The 13,263-nt window shown below is 42.1% G+C and overlaps 1 protein-coding gene across 1 annotated transcript; it reads left to right on the top strand.

Annotated features, from left to right (window-relative positions):
- The first annotated feature begins 585 nt into the window (after positions 1-585).
- On the top strand, positions 586-1,954 carry LOC122762343. Its single transcript, XM_044017535.1, has 6 exons — positions 586-619; positions 693-813; positions 902-1,082; positions 1,219-1,514; positions 1,629-1,805; positions 1,911-1,954. The coding sequence occupies exons 2-6, from the start codon at positions 744-746 to the stop codon at positions 1,952-1,954; spliced, it is 768 nt and encodes a 255-aa protein (XP_043873470.1). The 5' UTR covers positions 586-619; positions 693-743.
- The last annotated feature ends 11,309 nt before the right edge of the window (positions 1,955-13,263 follow it).

Below are 13,263 nucleotides of genomic sequence, written 5' to 3'. Positions count from 1 at the left end.
GGGCAAGGGTCCGAGAGCTGGAGAGGAAGCTGGAGGTGACGCGTCTCAATGCTGACCTCATTGTGATGAATGAAAAAAACATAGTAATTATAGATTCTATCCATGTTTAATGTCTTTGAATAATGCAATCATTGCGTTGTCAATAATTGTAGTCCTGTTTTCTTTTGCTGTTTGTTTTTCCCTCTTCAGAGACAGCTGAGAGCGTTCCAAAAAGTAGCTCCGCGTCGCCAGCGCCCCAGCCTTGAGCAGCTGTTTGCGCAGCCCCCTGCCCGGCCAGCAGTTAGCTCCTCCTCCTCATCTGGGAGTGAGGAGGAGGAAGAGGAGGAGCAGCAACAGCCGTCCCCTGCTCCGGTCCTTCCTCACTCTGACTCAGAGGAAGAGGAGGAGGAGGAAAAAGATGAGCCGCCGCACGGCTGCTGCTGAAGAGGGTGGAAAAGCAGCGACACCTTTCCTCTCCCCGTCAGGTGAGAAGATAATAGAGTAGTGTAATTCATTGTCATTATCATTATCATTTTGCCCAAGTCCAAAGTACTTAACTTAATTCAACTCCCGACAGAAGAAGAAGAAGAAGAGGCAGGAGGAGGAAGAGGAAGAGGAGGCGGACACAGCCTATGAGGAGGTTAGTGTAGAATCATTGAGCACATGTGGTCATGTGGTAGAGGTGTTATTGATGTTTTGTTTTGCTTTTCCAGGAGAGTGAGCAGTCACGTTGGACACGTGAACAACATAAACTGTTCCGTGCTATGCGGCCATATTTCTCTGGCCGAAGCAGGGGCTCGTTAATTCGGGCCATTGAGTTTGGCACCTCCATGAGTAAGAGTTAACACATTGTGTATGTGTGCAGGTGTGTGTTGAGTGTTTTCTCGCTACATTCATCGTCATGTGTGTTTCATCATTTCAGATGCATACATGGAGGAGTATGCTCAATTTACATACTGCCCCGAGGGAACGAAAAAAATGAGGGAGAATGCTCAGACGAAGGTCAGCCGGGCCAAGGTCTTTGTAAAATATCTTTGCCTCGGCTGCCCTTCCCTGACGCTTTGGGACTGGACATTTTTGTTCAACGTCCCCCTCCTGAAGTTGTAAGTAGTGAATGCATGGAGGATAAGCATGTTCCTTCTTTGCAAGTCTTTTGCTTAGGGGTTGATGATGATGATGATGATGAAGTATTGGAAAGATGTGACTGAAACTAAATCCAGACTGGTCTTCTTTCTACAGTTACCCTGCTCTCCTGCGCAATGTTGGCCTGGCCCCAACGACAGTTGCGCTGTATGTGGGCCAGGCCATCTCGTTCCTCGAACACCTGAGGGACACACTGCCAAAGTACTCCCGCCTGAAAAGTTCCCAGGTCAATGTCCTCGTGAGGGAGTTGCGAAAGGTTTACAGAGACATTGGGAGGAAACTCCTTGGACACCAGTCGCTTGTTAAACAGGACAAGCAGCAGCGGCTGGTGTCCAAGGAGGACCTGGCCCAGTGTCAGGCCTTGGCCAGGGCGAAAATGCCTGAATTGCATAGTGAGTCTGTATTGCCTCTCTCTCTCTTTCTCTCTCACACACTTTTTGTCAGAGCCTAAAAGCTTTAAGTGTGCATGTCCAAGGGTTCTCTTCTCTCTCTTACTCTAATTACAGAGGACATGAGAAAGGCGCCAGCCAGAGACCCCAGGACCCGCTACAGGTTCTTTGGCTACCTGGCGGCCTACCTTTTGTGTATATATGGCCACAGGTCAGGAGTGCTCACGAAAATTAAAGTAAAAGAGGTCAAGGACGCCTTGGGAGACGAAAGGGCGGGCTACCTGGTGAATGTAAGTATCATTTTATTCTCATTCCCAAACTTTTCCCAACACTTAGACGTCAATTTTTGTTCATGTACCACACTTACAAATTGGCGGTGTCATACTTTGTCTCCTGCAGGTGATGGAGCACAAAACTGTTTATCAGATTTATCTAACAAGTGAAGAATATGGGTGGTGCACCGAGTGGCTCCGCTTCCGACAGCGGGCGGTCCCCACAAACCATTACTTTTTCTCCGCCCTTGGCCGCGGCGAGGCCAAGGATCTGGTCAAGTATTTCCGGAAGGCCTGGAAAGAGATGGGCTTGAGGGGATCGCCCACCCTCATGGACATTAGGTCGGCGGTGGCTACCTATGTAAGTGTCAAAAACACATGATGAGGATTTGGTCAATTTGTGGACTGTCAGTTGTGTTCGTCTCACTGAAACTTGTTCATTAATGCCTCATTTTCTTTTCTCTAGAATTTCGAATCCAACGATTCAGAGGTACGCCAGCATGTGGCAACGTTCATGTGCCGTGATGTTAGGACACAAGAACGCTTCTAATCCCTCCACATCACCTTGACCCGAGCGAAGCAGATGAGGGAGCTCTTTGTGTGCATGTCACTAAGAAGAGGAACACATGCTCCCTCATCTGCTTCCACTGTGTCCTCCACCTCTGTGCCCTCCACCTCCACGCCCTCCACCTCTGTGCCCGCCATCTCCACGCACTACACTGCAGAGGAGGAGATGGATCAGAAGGTAAGTTAAAATAAAACCTTGCAATTGCTATCACACCACAGTCCAAGTTCACTAAGCTCATGTGTACCTTTTCTTTGTTTTGAAGCTTACCCCACGGAAGTATGGGCCCTCTCCCTCACAGCTGCTGGTCAAGAAAATCAAAGTGAGGCTTGGCTTCAGCCCAAGAAAGAAATATCCGTCCAGGGCCAGGAGGACATGAGTGTCTGTGTGTGTGTGTGTGAGTGTGTTAAAAAAATAAATAAATAAATAAATAAATTAAAAAAAAACAACCCAAAAAAAAAACAAAAAACAAACAAAAAAAAAAAGGTTCAGTGTGTCTATTTTTTATTTTTGTTGTATTTTTCTTGTTTCTGTTCTAGTTTTTATTTTGTTGTATTTTTTGGTTTTGTTTCTTGTATTTATTTTTGTTGTATTTTTTTGTTTTGGTTCTAGTTTTTATTTTGTTGTATTTTTAGGGTTCGAGCAACAAGGTTGCAAGAACCCTATTGAAACTGGAAGGATTATTATTATTATTAGGGACCGAGCACTCTCACAGTGTGCGAGGACCTATTGAAATTCTAGCAACATGGACCGAGCACTAACACAGCAGTGTGCAAGGACCTAGGACCGTGCACAAACACAGTAGTGTGCAAGGACCGAGGACCGGGCACGCACACAGTGCGCGCGGGGTCCGAGCCCACGCAGTGGGCGAGTACATATTGTTATTCCAGGAATTATTAGGGTTCGAGCAACTTGGTTGCAAGAACCCAATTGTAATTGTAACTAGTACCGCAAGCGGTAATTAACGGGTTCGAGCTTGACGGCTCGCGAGTCCCCATGAGTTTGTTGTTGTAGCGAAATACCAGACGTCATATTGTCTGCCGTCAACAGGGGGCACTGTTTTTGAAAGTGAATATTTTCATATAGGCATCTTCAGGGATTGACTATCATCAATCCTAGCAAGTTTGGTTCAGATTGGAATAGCATTCGCAAAGTGGTAGCAGTTTGTTTTTTGTCGCAAATATCTGACTTTGCAGTGTTGTCATTGCAACATTGTTGAACAATTTGTTATCATATTAGGCACGCATCATCTACCATGTGTTTTAAATGTTTTCCCAAATTTTGAGTTTGATACAAGGAAATTTGTTAAAGTTATAAGGGAAATTGTGAACTTGTACTTTCTGTTACCACCAGGTGGCGCTGTTTCCAAAATTTACAGTTTTTGCATAGGCATCTTTAGCAAAAGCCCATCATCGATCATCACAAGTTTGGTTAAGATCTGACCTTCCATCGCAAAGTTATAAGAGTTTGTTGTTGTAGCGAAATACCAGACGTCATATTGTCTGCCGTCAACAGGGGGCACTGTTTTTGAAAGTGAATATTTTCATATAGGCATGTTCAGGGATTGACTATCATCAATCCTAGCAAGTTTGGTTCAGATTAGAATAGCATTCGCAAAGTGGTAGCAGTTTGTTTTTTGTCGCAAATATCTGACTTTGCAGTGTTGTCATTGCAACATTGTTGAACAATTTGTTATCATATTAGGCACGCATCATCTACCATGTGTTTTGAATGTTTTCCCAAATTTTGAGTTTGATACAAGGAAATTTGTTAAAGTTATAAGGGAAATTGTGAACTTATACTTTCTGTTACCACCAGGTGGCGCTGTTTCCAAAATTTACAGTTTTTACATAGGCATCTTTAGCAAAAGCCCATCATCGATCATCACAAGTTTGGTTAAGATCTGACCATCAATCGCAAAGTTATAAGAGTTTGTTGTGTGTTGCGAAATACCAGACTTCCTAGTGTTTGCCACCACCAGGAGGCGATGTTTTCAAAATTTACAGTTTTTGCATAGACATCTTTAGCAAGGGCCCATCATCGATTGTCACTTGTTTGGTTAATATCGGACCTTCTATCGCAAAGTTATAAGAGTTTTGTTGCCATGTGGCGAAAATCTTAAATTTTCACCAACTTTGACGCCCCCTTTCTCGTACGCCATGATACTTATTAAAAAGTTTTCAGGAACTTTAGATCCTCAACTTGTCCACAGTGACCTCAGCAAGTTTGAAGGTGATCCCATGAAAGCTCTATGACAAGTGCGTTCACATACCATTGGTGCGAAATGGCCAAAATCTGCAAAAAATGTACTTTCAATCCAAGATGGCGGCTTTCCTGTTCGTTTTAGAGCTTCGGCTACGCTGACTTTTTTGACCGTCTGGACCTAAGGAACGCGTGAGTACCAAGTTTTGTGCATGTACATTCAACGTGCTCCTCAGGAGGACAAGTTTTACGGGTTGTAAGAGTTTCACCTTTTGTTGTGAAAAATATGAATGAACACCAACTTTGGCGCCCCGTATCTCGTACACCAAGCGATATTTTAAAAAGCTTTCAGGAACTTATGCTCGGCAACTTGTTCACAGTGACCTCACCAACTTTCAAGGTGATAGCATAAAAACTCTAGGATTAGTTCATTCAAATATCAGGTGTCATAGTGTCTGCTGTCACCAGGGGGCGCTGTTTTTGAAAGAGAATATTTTCATATAGGCGTCTTCAGGGCCAGATTATCATCAATCAGAGCAAGTTTGGTTCAGATCGGACTCGGATTCGTAAAGTTGTAATAGTTTGTTTTTTGTCACAAATATCTGACTTTGCAGTGTTGCTGTGGCAACACCGTTGAACGATTTGTTATCATATAAAGCACGCATAATCGACCATGTGTTTTGAATGTTTTCCCAATTTTTGAGTTTGATACGATTAACTCTGTAAAAGTTATTACCGAAATGTTTATTTTTTGGATTTTCTGTTACCACAAGGAGGCGCTGTGCTAAAAATGTACAGTTTTTCCACAGACTTCTTCAGCAAAGGTCCATCATCAACCCTAGGTAATTTGGTTGGGATGTGACCTTCTATCGCAAAGTTATAAGAGTTTTGTTGCCTGTGGTGAAACATTAAAATTTTCACCAACTTTGCCGGCCCCTTACTCTTACGCCATAATACCTATTGAAAAGATTTTGATACCTTTGGATCCTCAACTTGTCCAAAGTGACCTCACCAAGTTTGAAGGTGATCCCATGAAAGTTCTAGGACAAATCTGTTCAAATATCATTGGTGCAAAATGGCCAAAATCAGCAAAGCATTTACTTTCAATCCAAGATGGCGGCTTTCCTGTTCGTTTTAGAGCATAGGCTACGCTGACTTTTTTGACCGGCGTGACCTAAGGAACGCGTGTACCAAGTTTTGTGCATGTACATTAAACGTGCTCCTCAGGACCACAGGTTTTAGGGGGTGGAGCAGTTTTTTGGCCCGTCCACTTTCACCAGGGGGCGCTGATTTTGACTTGAAATATTTTCACATAGGTTTGTTCAGGGCCAGACTATCAACAATCCTAGCAAGTTTGGTTCAGATTGGACCAGGATTGGCAAAGTTGTAACAGTTTTTTTTTTTGTAGTATTTTCTACCACCACCAGGAGGCGCTGTTTTCAAAATGTATTGTTTTCGGCAATATAGTCGCCTTCAGCAACTACCCATTATCAATCATAGGAAGTTTGGTTGGGATTGGATCTTCCATCGCAAAGTTATAAGAGTTTTGCTTTTTGTTGTGAAAAATAGGAATTTACACCCACTTTGGCGCCCCCTATCTCGTACACCATGAGACATTTAAAAAAACTTTTGATAACTTAAGCTCCTCAACTGGTTCACAGTGACCTCACCGAGTTTAAAGGTGATCGCACAAGAACTCTAGGATTAATTCCTTCAAATACCAGAGGTCATATTGTCTCCGTCACCAGGGGGTGCTGTTTTTGAAAGTGAATATTTTCATATAGACGTCTTCAGGGCTGGACTATCATCAATCCTAGCAAGTTTGGTTCAGATTGGACTAGGATTCGCAAAGTTGTAGCAGTTTGTTTTTTTGTCGCAAAAATCCGACTTTGCATCATTACCATGGCAACATCATGTAACTCTACGCCATCATATTGAGCATGCATCATCTACCTTGTGTTTTGGGTGATTTTTACCAATTTTGAGTTTGATACGATAATCTCTGTAAAAGTTATTCCCGAAATTGTAAAAGTAACTTTTTTTTTAATTTTCTGCCACCACCAGGAGGCGATGTTTACAAACTTGACAGTTTTTGCATAGGCCTCTTCAGCAAGGGCCCATCATCAATCGCCACAAGTTTGGTTAAGATCGGACCTTCTATCGCAAAGTTATAAGAGTTTTGTTGCGTGTGGCGAAAATCTTAAATTTTCACCAACTTTGACGCCCCCTTTCTCGTACGCCATGATACTTATTAAAAAGTTTTCAGGAACTTTAGATCCTCAACTTGTCCACAGTGACCTCACCAAGTTTGAACGTGATCCCATGTAAGCTCTGGGACAAGTTCGTTCAAATACCCATGGTGCGAAATGGCCAAAATAGGCCAAAAATGGTTGTTCAACCCAAGATGGCGGCCTTCCTGTAGGACTTACAGCGGCGCTAGCACGGACTTTTTGGACCGTCCTGACATGTTTAACATGTGTACCGCCTTTCGTGCATGTACGTGAAACACGAGAAAAATCGGCCTGATGAAAGCTGTTTTTCATTTTCGTAAGCCCCGCCCACTTTCAATTTTGTACGCAGTGTCCCCGAAGTACTATCAGACGTAAATTTACACCAGGTTTGATGCCCTCGCAAAAATTGGTGAGTTTTCGTGTATGGGAAAGGCCTCAAAAAGGCGATTCATTTAGAGGAATAATAATAATAATAGTACCGCAAGCGGTAATTGACGGGTTCGAGCTTGACGGCTCGCGAGTCCCCGTGCGTCCACGTCGCCGCGCGAGTCCTCTTCCTCATCTTCCGTTCATTCACCGCTTGTGGTACTGGTTTTTTTCAGCTGCATCCCTGCGCAATGTCAGGCGTGTCCTTTTAAAATGGCCGTCTTCCTGTTGGGTGAAAGGCGTGTCTGTAAACGTGTTTAGGGAAGGTACCTTGACTTACATAACAAGGGTGCATTTTCTCTTTTTTCCCTCTGTTACTTTTTCGCTCTTCCCATTTTCCCTGGGTTTTTTTTCCTTGGCCCCTCTTGCAGTACCTTTTGCCCCATCTTTCCCTTTCAGAGCAGCATGAGAAACTGTAAATGTTAGATTTGATAGATTTGTAGGCAAATGCCTCCATCATGTGGCGAACAAAGGTTACTGCACTGACTAACCACTCAGTAGAGTTGATCCTGTGCAGTGTTCTTATGTCAACACCGTTGAACGATTTGTTATCATATTCAGCAAGCATCATCTACCATGTGTTTTACATGTTTTCATTCATGATGATGATACAATGATGATACAATGAAATTTGTTAAAGTTATAAGGGAAATTGTGAACTTGTATTTTCTGTTACCACCAGAAGGCGCTGTTTTCAAAATGTACAGTTTTTGCATAAGCATCTTCAGCAAGATCCCATCATCGATCGTCATGAGTTTGGTTAAGATCTGACCTTCCATCGCAAAGTTATAAGAGTTTGTTGTTGTAGCAAAATGCCAGACGTCATATTGTCTGCCGTCAACAGGGGGCACTGTTTTTGAAAGTGAATATTTTCATATAGGCATCTTCAGTGATTGACTATCATCAATCCTAGCAAGTTTGGTTCAGATTGGAATAGCATTCGCAAAGTGGTAGCAGTTTGTTTTTTGTCGCAAATATCTGACTTTGCAGTGTTGTCATGGCAACACTGTTGAACAATTTGTTATCATATTAGGCACGCATCATCTACCATGTGTTTTGAATGTTTTCCCAAATTTTGAGTTTGATACAAGGAAATTTGTTAAAGTTATAAGGGAAATTGTGAACTTGTACTTTCTGTTACCACCAGGTGGCGCTGTTTCCAAAATTTACAGTTTTTGCAAAGGCATCTTCAGCAAGAGCCCATCATCGATCATCACAAGTTTGATTAAGATCTGACCTTCAATAGCAAAGTTATAAGAGTTTGTTGTGTGTTGCGAAATACCAGACTTCCTAGTGTTTGCCACCACCAGGAGGCACTGTTTTCGAAATTTACAGTTTTTGCATAGACATCTTTAGCAAGAGCCCATCATCGATTGTCACTAGTTTGGTTAATATCTGACCTTCCATGGCAAAGTTATAAGAGATTGTTGTGTGTTGCGAGGAATCGTGATTTTCGCCAACTTTGCCGCCCTTCTTCTTGTTCGCCGTGATACTTAATGAAAAGATTTTGATACCTTTGTATCCTCAACTTGTCCACAGTGACCTCAGCAAGTTTGAAGGTGATCCCATGAAAGCTCTATGACAAGTGCGTTCACATAACATTGGTGCGAAACGGCCAAAATCTACTTTCAATCCAAGATGGCGGCTTTCCCGTTCGTTTTAGAGCATAGGCTGCTTTGAATTTTTTGACCGTCCTGACCTAAGGAACGCGTGAGTACCAAGGTTAGTGCATGTACATTAAACGTGCATTAAACTGGAGGACAAGTTTTAGGGGTTATAAGAGTTTTTCCTTTTGTTGTGAAAAATATGAATGAACGCCAACTTTGGCGCCCCCTATCTCAAAAACCATGCGACATTTTGAAAAACTTTTAATAACTTTAGATCTTCAACTTGTCCACAGTGACGTCACCCAGTTTGAAGGTGATCCCATTAAAGCTCTATGACAAGTGCGTTCACATACCATTGGTGCGAAATGGCCAAAATCTGCAAAAAATTTACTTTCAATCCAAGATGGCGGCTTTCCTGTTCGTTTTAGAGCTTTGGCTACGCTGACTTTTTTGACCGTCTGGACCTAAGGAATGCGTGAGTACCAGGTTTCGTGGATGTACATTCAACGTGCTCCTCAGGAGGACAAGTTTTACGGGTTGTAAGAGTTTCGCCTTTTGTTGTGAAAAGTATGAATGAACACCAACTTTGGCGCCCCCTATCTCGTACACCGAGTGACATTTTAAAAAGCTTTCAGTAACTTATGCTCAGCAACTTTTTCACAGTGACCTCACCAACTTTCAAGGTGATCGCATAAAAACTCTAGGAGAAGTTCATTCAAATATCAGGTGTCATAGTGTCTGTTGTCACCAGGAGGCGCTGTTTTTGAAAGTGAACATTTTCATATAGGTGTCTTCAGGGCCGGACTATCATCAATCCTAGCAAGTTTGGTTCAGATTTGACTCAGATTCGCAAAGTTGTAGCAGTTTGTTTTTTTGTCACAAATATCTGACTTTGCAGTGTTGCTATGGCAACACCGTTAAACAATTTGTTATTATAATAAGCACGCATCATCTATAATGTGTTTTGAACGTGTTCACAAATTTTGAGTTTGATACGATTAACTATGTAAAAGTTATTACCGAAATTGTGTATTTGTTGTATTTTCTGTTACCACAAGGAGGCGCTGTGCTAAAAATGTACAGTTTTTCCACAGACTTCTTCAGCAATGGTCCATCATCAACCCTAGGTCATTTGGTTGGGATGTGACCTTCTATTGCAAAGTTATAAGAGTTTTGTTGCCTGTGGCGAAAAATAAAAATTTTCACCAATTTTGCCGGCACCTTTCTCGTACGCCATGATACTTATTAAAAAGTTTTTAACTACTTTAGATCCTCAACTTGTCCAAAGTGACCTCACCAAGTTTGAACGTGATCCCATGTAAGCTCTAGGACAAGTTCGTTCAAATACCGATGGTGCGAAATGGCCAAAATCGGCAAAAAATGAATTTTCAATCCAAGATGGCGGCTTTCCTGTTCGTTTTAGAGCATAGGCTACGCTGACTTTTTTGACCGGCCCGACCTAAGGAACGCGTGTACCAAGTTTCGTGCATGTACATTAAACGTGCTTCTCAGGCCCACACGATTTAGGGGGTGGAGCAGTTATTTGCCACGCCCACTTTCATTTTTTAACACACATTCCCCGAAACACTAACAAACGTAAATTTACACCAGGTCTGATGCGCTTGCAAAAATTGGTGAGTTTTGGGGCATGTTCAGGGCCTCAAAAATGCGATTCATTTGGTAGGCGGAAGAAGAAGAAGAAGAACTAGTACCGCAAGCGGTAATCAACGGGTTCGAGCTTGACGGCTCGCGAGTCCCCGTGCGTCCACGTTGCAGCGCGAGTCCTCTTCCTCATCTTCCGTTCATTCACTGCTTGTGGTACTGGTTATTTTCAGCTGCATCCCCGCGCAATGTCAGGCGTGTCCGTTTAAAATGGCCGTCTTCCTGTTGGGTGAAAGGCGTGTCCGTAAACATGTTTAGGGAAGGTACCTTGACTTACATAATAAGTTTCGTGTGGATCGGAGAATGTCAGACATTACTTCCTGTTTCGGGAGTTGTACTTCCTGTAAGGAGGTCATCCTTTACAGACATGTTCAGGGCCGGTCTGAGGTCTGAGGTCCAACAGTGTGATTTTGTCTATAAGTTGTTATTTTTGTGAAAAACAACTGATGGTATCAGAATTGAAGCTGAATTTTAGAAATAACTAGTTATTTTTGTGATAGAACATCTGATGGTATAAGAATTTAGGGTGCATTTTCTCTTTTTTCCCTCTGTTACTTTTTCGCTCTTCCCATTTTCCCTGTTTTTTTTTCCTTGGCCCCTCTTGCAGTACCTTTTGCCCCATCTTTCCCTTTCAGAGCAGCATGAGAAACTGTAAATGTTAGATTTGATAGATTTGTAGGCAAATGCCTCCATCATGTGGCGAACAAAGGTTACTGCACTGACTAACCACTCAGTAGAGTAGATCCTGTGCAGTGTTCTTATGTCAACACCGTTGAACGATTTGTTATCATATTCAGCAAGCATCATCTACCATGTGTTTTACATGTTTTCATTCATTTTGAGTATGATACAATGAAATTTGTTAAAGTTATAAGGGAAATTGTGAACTTGTATTTTATGTTACCACCAGAAGGCGCTGTTTTCAAAATGTACAGTTTTTGCATAAGCATCTTCAGCAAGATCCCATCATCGATCGTCACAAGTTTGGTTAAGATCTGACCTTCCATCGCAAAGTTATAAGAGTTTGTTGTTGTAGCGAAATACCAGACGTCATATTGTCTGCCGTCAACAGGGGGCACTGTTTTTGAAAGTGAATATTTTCATACAGGCATCTTCAGGGATTGACTATCATCAATCCTAGCAAGTTTGGTTCAGATTGGAATAGCATTCGCAAAGTGGTAGCAGTTTGTTTTTTGTCGCAAATATCTGACTTTGCAGTGTTGTCATTGCAACACTGTTGAACAATTTGTTATCATATTAGGCACGCATCATCTACCATGTGTTTTGAATGTTTTCCCAAATTTTGAGTTTGATACAAGGAAATTTGTTAAAGTTATAAGGGAAATTGTGAACTTGTACTTTCTGTTACCACCAGGTGGCGCTGTTTCCAAAATTTACAGTTTTTGCTTAGGCATCTTTAGCAAAAGCCCATCATCTATCATCACAAGTTTGGTTAAGATCTGACCTTCAATCGCAAAGTTATAAGAGTTTGTTGTGTGTTGCGAAATACCAGACTTCATAGCGTTTGCCACCACCAGGAGGCGATGTTTTCAAAATTTACAGTTTTTGCATAGACATCTTTAGCAAGGGCCCATCATCGATTGTCACTTGTTTGGTTAATATCTGACCTTCCATGGCAAAGTTATGAGAGATTGTTGTGTGTTGCGAGGAATCGTGATTTTCGCCAACTTTGCCGCCCTTCTTCTTGTTCGCCGTGATACTTGATGAAAAGATTTTGATACCTTTGGATCCTCAACTTGTTCACAGTGACCTCAGCAAGTTTGAAGGTGATCCCATGAAAGCTCTATGACAAGTGCGTTCACATACCATTGGTGTGAAATGGCCAAAATCTGCAAAAAATGTACTTTCAATCCAAGATGGCTGCTTTCCTGTTCGTTTTAGAGCTTCGGCTACGCTGACTTTTTTGACCGTCTGGACCTAAGGAACGCGTGAGTACCAAGTTCCGTGCATGTACATTCAACGTGCTCCTAAGGAGGACAAGTTTTACGGGTTGTAAGAGTTTCACCTTTTGTTGTGAAAAATATGAATGAACACCAACTTTGGCGCCCCCTATCTCGTACACCGAGCGATATTTTAAAAAGCTTTCAGGAACTTATGCTCGGCAACTTGTTCACAGTGACCTCCCCAACTTTCAAGGTGATAGCATAAAAACTCTAGGATTAGTTCATTCAAATATCAGGTGTCATAGTGTCTGCTGTCACCAGGGGGCGCTGTTTTTGAAAGAGAATATTTTCATATAGGCGTCTTCAGGGCCAGATTATCATCAATCAGAGCAAGTTTGGTTCAGATCGGACTCGGATTCGTAAAGTTGTAGCAATTTGTTTTTTGTCACAAATATCTGACTTTGCAGTGTTGCTGTGGCAACACCGTTGAACGATTTGTTATCATATAAAGCACGCATAATCGACCATGTGTTTTGAATGTTTTCACAATTTTTGAGTTTGATACGATTAACTCTGTAAAAGTTATTACCGAAATGTTTATTTTTTGGATTTTCTGTTACCACAAGGAGGCGCTGTGCTAAAAATGTACAGTTTTTCCACAGACTTATTCAGCAAAGGTCCATCATCAACCCTAGGTACTTTGGTTGGGATGTGACCTTCTATCGCAAAGTTATAAGAGTTTTGTTGCCTGTGGCGAAACATTAAAATTTTCACCAACTTTGCTGGCCCCTTACTCTTACGCCATAATACCTATTGAAAAGATTTTGATACCTTTGGATCCTCAACTTGTCCAAAGTGACCTCACCAAGTTTGAAGGTGATCC

This window comes from Solea senegalensis, unplaced genomic scaffold, assembly GCF_019176455.1.
Source record: "Solea senegalensis isolate Sse05_10M unplaced genomic scaffold, IFAPA_SoseM_1 scf7180000015565, whole genome shotgun sequence".
NCBI classification, from domain to species: Eukaryota; Metazoa; Chordata; class Actinopteri; order Pleuronectiformes; family Soleidae; genus Solea; species Solea senegalensis.
This window is presented reverse-complemented; position numbering and strand designations above follow the sequence as displayed.

Bases quoted from the DNA above. Each gene is read 5' to 3' on its own strand.
- LOC122762343 (XM_044017535.1), top strand. From the start codon at position 744: ATGCGGCCATATTTCTCTGGCCGAAGCAGGGGCTCGTTAATTCGGGCC. The intron at 1,515-1,628 runs GTGAGTCTGTAT...CTCTAATTACAG, and splicing joins GAAAATGCCTGAATTGCATA to AGGACATGAGAAAGGCGCCA. The intron at 1,806-1,910 runs GTATCATTTTAT...TGTCTCCTGCAG, and splicing joins GGGCTACCTGGTGAATGTAA to GTGATGGAGCACAAAACTGT.